Source organism: Ostrea edulis, chromosome 1 (genome assembly GCF_947568905.1).
Source record: "Ostrea edulis chromosome 1, xbOstEdul1.1, whole genome shotgun sequence".
Classification (NCBI taxonomy): Eukaryota; Metazoa; Mollusca; class Bivalvia; order Ostreida; family Ostreidae; genus Ostrea; species Ostrea edulis.
This window is the reverse complement of record NC_079164.1, coordinates 54,226,650-54,232,649: the sequence shown is the minus strand read 5'-3', so window position 1 is coordinate 54,232,649 and position 6,000 is coordinate 54,226,650. Positions and strand designations below refer to the sequence as shown.

Genomic DNA, 6,000 nt, shown 5'->3' with positions numbered 1-6,000 from the left:
TTTCTGACATAGTGTAGATTCAAGTTTGCAAAAACTATGGCCTCCAGGGGTAGGTTGGGGCCATAATAAGGACCACAGGGGCTCGGTTGTCAGCTATTGAAGTTTTGTATTATTTTTCCCCGAATAATAAATTGAAAGTTTTGCATGATTTGTGTCCGAATAATAAATTATATAAATAAAATCCACCACCAAAATCCGGGTTTTTTTTCGAGGTTTTAAAAAAGGTGTATCATGTGTACATTAAAAAAAGTAAAGGGACGACACTCACCATCTTGGATTTCTGGGGGGGGGGGGGGGGGGGGCTCGATTCACGGCTTGTTTTTAACAATTTCTACTCTCTGTTAAATTAAGTGGCGGCCGCCACATAAATTAACTGGCGGCCGCCTGTTAAATTAAGTGGCGGCCGCCATATAAATTAACTGGCGGCCGCCAGTTATTTTATCTGGCGGCCGCCACTTAATTCATATAATTCATATATATATTCACGGCTTGTTTTTAACAATTTCTACTCTCTGTTAAATTAAGTGGCGGCCGCCACATAAATTAACTGGCGGCCGCCTGTTAAATTAAGTGGCGGCCGCCATATAAATTAACTGGCGGCCGCCAGTTATTTTATCTGGCGGCCGCCACTTAATTCATATATGGCGGCTGCCAATTACAAAAACAATGTAATTCGTATCGCTGAGTGATTATTTTGGAAAGATTTAGAATAGTACGCAAACACGCAGCATCGCTTTTCAAAGTGTATAGGGACAGTCGGAGGAGAAATTGTCGTAGATACAATTGTTGACAAGCAGAAAAGGAACCTAAAATGTCTCTTTTGTCCAAACTTCGTACTCCTAAATTGGAGGGAGAGGGCTCCGTTCATTCTTCAATTGATCAGTTCATTCATTATTACGGAAGCCGATAGGTGCCAAGGTATAGAATTAATATTTATTTAACTGGCGGCCGCCACTTAATTTATGTGGCGGCCGCCAGTTAATTTATGTGGCGGCCGCCACTTAATTTATCTGGCGGCCGCTAGTTAATTATATGGCACTGGCGGCCGCCAGATAAATTAACTGGCGGCCGCCACTTAATTTATATGGCGGCCGCCACTCAATTTAAATAATTTATATGGCTGTCACCAGTTATTCAATTCCTCTCTCTTTCTCTATCTCTCTCTCAAAATGAAAGGGGTGCAATCCATCCCCTATACTTAGTAATATGTATGTGATATGTATATATATATATACAATTAAGAGCATTAAATTATTGTTTTTCGATTGTACTGTTGAATACGTAAAACCACGGGGCTGACCCTCCATTTTTTTTGACAACGTTCAATTTCTATTATTTTCACATGCAAACTAAGTTATTTTCACATGTGAAATAAGATTAATTGGCGGGTTGGCCCCCACCCCACTCTTTGGGTGGTAGTAATGAATGGTAAAAATGTAATAATGAATGAACTGATCAATTGAAAGATGAACGGAGTCCCCTCCCTCCAATTTAGGAGTACGAGGTTTGGACAAATGAGACATTTTAGGTTCCTTTTCTGCTTGTCAACAATTGTAGAAGACAATTTCTCCTACGACTGTCTCTATACACTTTGAAAAACGATGCTGCGTGTTTGCGTACTATTCTAAATCTTTCCAAAATAATCACTCAGCGATACGAATTACATTGTTTTTGCAATTGGCAGCCGCCATATATAAATTAAGTGGCGGCCGCCAGATAATAAGTGGCGGCCGCCAGTTAATTTATATGGCGGCCGCCAGATAATAAGTGGCGGCCGCCAGATAAATTAAGTGGCGGCCGCCAGTTAAATAAAAATTAATTATATACCCTTGCACCTATCGGCTTCCGTACATTTTTACCATTCATTACTACCACCAAAAGAGTGGGGTGGGGGCCAATCCGCCAATTAATCTTATTTCACATGTGAAAATAATTATAGTTTGCATGTGAAAATAATAGAAATTGAACGTTGTCAAAAAAATGGAGGGTCAGCTCCGTGGTTCTACGTATTTAACAATACAATCGAAAAACAATAATTTAATGTATATATATCACATACATATTACTAAGCATTGGGAGGGATTGCACCCCTTTCATTTTGAGAGAGAGATAGAGAAAGAGAGAGGAATTGAATAACTGTTGACAGCCATATAAATTATTTAAATTGAGTGGCGGCCGCCACTTAATTTATCTGACGGCCGCCACTTAATTTATCTGGCGGCCGCCAGTTAATTTATATGGCGGCCGCCAGTTAAATTAACTGGCGGCCGCCATATAAATGAACTGGCGGCCGCCAGATAATAAGTGGCGGCCGCCAGTTAAATTAAGTGGCGACCGCCACATAAATTAAGTGGCGGCCGCCAGTTAAATAAATATTAATTCTATACCCTGGCACCTATCGGCTTCCGTAAATTTCCTAATTCTTTTTCAATGTAGAAATCAAAAATACAATTCCCAAAAATTTGACATTACTCCAAAGCTCAGATGCGAACCTCTTTAACTAACTCATCATCTTTTTTTATTTTGAAAAGTTTGTAGAATGTCATACAAGAACACGGTAGGCCTACATGTTCAAAAACACATTTTTGGGAGTTATTTCGGTTATTTGTAGCACCGGATTTGGAAAACAACACTTTATTAAACAGTGTTAAATATAAAATCTATGTATGATGGTAATTTAACCCTCTTGAAGATTTTTGATCTCGGATGGATTTCGGTATTTAGTCGTGGGTTTCGATTTTTAATATTATTATTATTATTATTTTGGTGGATTTCGGTTAAAGTTGTAGATTTCGGTTATTTGTGTTACCCGTGCTAATGTAAACAAAACTTGACGTGTGTGGTGTTGGTTTTTTTTAAAGACTAGGTTATAGACCAACTGACATACATTAATATGTCATCCAGAAGAGCACTTCACTTTGTTTTCAAAGTTGGGAACCGTACAGAAACTGCCAAGTTCTACAGAGACGTGCTAGGAATGCGAGTGAGTACATGAGTTGAGGCCGCAATTTGGGGCAGACCTCTCACGAAATATTTGCCTTCTTTTATATATGACCCCTCTCTGTATATTTTATAGATAAGGGTCATATATTAATTTAAAGAAGGAAAATATTTTGTGACAAGTCCCAGTGATTATATAGGGGTGAAGCATATAAAGGCCACGGACTATATCGAAGATACGTGCGTCTTTCGAATTTCCTCGTGTAGTGTATCGAGATGTAGTCAGATGTAGCAATGAGACTGAATCCTTCGTTAGTACGAGTGTGGGATAGGGAAATTCCACCGAGGGGACAAGATTCGCAGTCTAGGACGAGGCTTTGCCGAGTCCTAGACAGCGAATCTTGTTCCAGAGGTGGAATTTCCCTATCCCACACGAGTAAATAATGAAGGATTATTTTTCTCACATTTTACCTACAGTTTAGGGCATACATTTAGGAGCTTTGAGAAAATTCTAATTTATCAAAATCCTCATTTGAACTTCGATGCAAAAACTAATTAGATAAGCAGAAAGAGCATACCTGAAAATGGTTTAAACCCAAGGTCCACCAGAAAGCTATACTACATCAAAATTTAAAGATAACAATGCAAAATATTTTTACTTCACCTTGTAACGTAAATCTTCACCGTGTAACGTAAATCATAGAAAATATGTGACGTCACAATCAAATGACGTCGCAGCAGTATGAGACAGAAAAATCTCACATGGCTGTCTCACATGGGTAAAGTCGATCTCACACTGGTGATAATGTGAGAAAAGAGTGACAGAGCTAGCACGCAAACAAAAATGTTCTTTATTTTATACAAAAACAATCCCTTTTTTATAACGTCATCTCTTCCAATGATCTGCATACTGCCATCTGGTGTTTTGTCGCGAATAGTTACTGAGAACTACAAAGACATGCATTCAGTCAAATACTGATTTTTCCTTCATATTTCATGCATTTAACAATAATAGTCTAAATTATCTCCTCCTGGACACTAGTGTGCGACTCGGTTGAGTTGTTCTAATTAAATTTATGTCTTGCTGCAAGGCCAATTCAACTTAATTGATAGATAATCATCCCTGCCTGCCCCTTAAAAATTGGCCCGCCCCAAATTTTTTTATTTTGTGGAACTTGCGATTTCTGGAATATTTTCATGTCCGACTCTCATATTTACACTTCTTGTTTACATTTCCGGTATAGCAACGTGAAAAGTCACGTGAAGAAAATAGATCTATATGGTTTTCTTAATTTCTCGCGTTCTTACAGGCATAAATCTTGAAGAAATTAGGTATATTTCTGTTTGAAATTAAAGCTTAACCTGGAATGATGTCTGTGAAAATAGCTTAGATTGATATCCACCTGGCATTAAATGATGCGCATCTGTTAAAAAAAAAAAATTCTCAGAAAATAAAGATTAAAAAATAAAATCCTCCCATCCGCCCCATACTTTTTGTTGACTCTGGATGATAATCTACTAATTAAGTTGAATTGGCCTTACAATGTAAATAGTTTTAACCTTCATTTCATATGGCGCACCGCCGCGTTGGTTAGAGCATTCGCCCCGCATGTGGAAGGCCGAGGTTCGAATCCTGGCTGCGACAGACCTAAGTCGTTAAAACAGGTAGTGACAATTCCATCGCCAAACGCTCGACATCAGGTTTGAATGTCACCAGTCCTTGTAGATGACCTTAAAAACGGATGACTCGTGTCACAGTAGGTGTGGCACGCTAAAAAACCCTTACTGCTCAATGCCCATAAGCGCCGAGCATAGGCCTAAATTTTAGTGATGTTCCAATCATCTATTATAATCGAAAATCAGTTGATTGTTTGCAAATTCTAAGCGCTCGATTATGAAAATTTTATTCCAATTAATCGGATTTTAGATTTTGTTTTCTCAATGACTGTAGGTTTTGAAGAATATTCCTGCTGTGACCTATCTATTAACCTAGTTTATCATAATGGCAGCACACATGAAAGCGAAAGTATCCATACCCGGGGAATAAAGCATGTTCGCATGGTCAGATAGACATACTTTGATTCAGACATATTTATATAAACGAAGGATCATCCATCAAAGAGAATCTTGATACGACCAAAGCCATGTGTGAATTACGTAGATAAAACCGCTTTCAAAGGCCACTGTTACTCTGCACGTGCGTATCGTGTTTTCAATTGCTGACAAAAGATATGATTTGTTTTTGCTTTTTAAATAAAATATTCTTCTTTCCTTTTTTTTCTTTGCTGAATTTTAATTATGCCGGAATACTGTAAGTTAATGACATGAAACTTTGATGTACAGGGATATAGCCGAAGCAAACGATATCCATTTTTGGCGCGTAAACCCTTCTGAAAATTGTATTGACTTTTAGATATGTAATTAAAGGATATTAAAATAGCAAAAGAATAACAAATACACACAGAAAATATTCATTTACACTCTCTCAGCAATAGAAACTACAAATACAAATGAAGAAAATGTTTACTTACACTTTTTCAGTAGATAAATGACTTTCTTATAGAATTTCTCTATGTCCGATTATAATTGATAATTAGTTAGTTACAGTAAACCAATCATCGATTATAAAATTCTCACCAATTCCCATCACTACTAAATTCGAAGCCCTTCACCGATCTTGGTGACGTCTCCATATGAGTGAAAAGTTCAAGGGAGAGACGTTAAACAAGACACAATCGATCATATGGCGCCACATGCCAAATGATGCAATATTTGATCTTTTCCATTTGTATTGCATAATTTTTCATTTGTATTGTATAAATTTTTAGGTCACCTGAGTAAACTGGTTAAACTCAGGTGACCTACATGTATTGCACTTGGTTGTCGTCCATCGATGTGCGTCGTCCAATTCTTTTTAAATTTGGTATGAAGCATCTTTGGGACAAGGGGGGACATAAATTGTAAATTTTAGGACTTTAGCACCCCTGGGACCTTAGGCGTGGGGCAAAAACTGCCCAAAATTGACCAATTTTCAAAAATCTTCTTCTCAAGAACCGCACA

The 6,000-nt window shown here is 37.8% G+C and overlaps 1 protein-coding gene across 2 annotated transcripts in view; it reads left to right on the top strand.

Annotated features, from left to right (window-relative positions):
• The first annotated feature begins 2,796 nt into the window (after positions 1-2,796).
• The window catches only part of LOC125650111 (glyoxalase domain-containing protein 4-like), a 48,756-nt gene continuing 45,552 nt past the window's right edge, over positions 2,797-6,000 (top strand). The window contains exon 1 of one of the 2 annotated variants that reach the window (XM_056154170.1): positions 2,797-2,983. In XM_056154170.1, coding sequence (XP_056010145.1) covers positions 2,894-2,983 — 90 coding nt within the window. In that variant the 5' untranslated portion in view covers positions 2,797-2,893. The remainder of the gene's footprint in view (positions 2,984-6,000) is intronic. The other variant, XM_056154171.1, reaches the window with a different exon arrangement.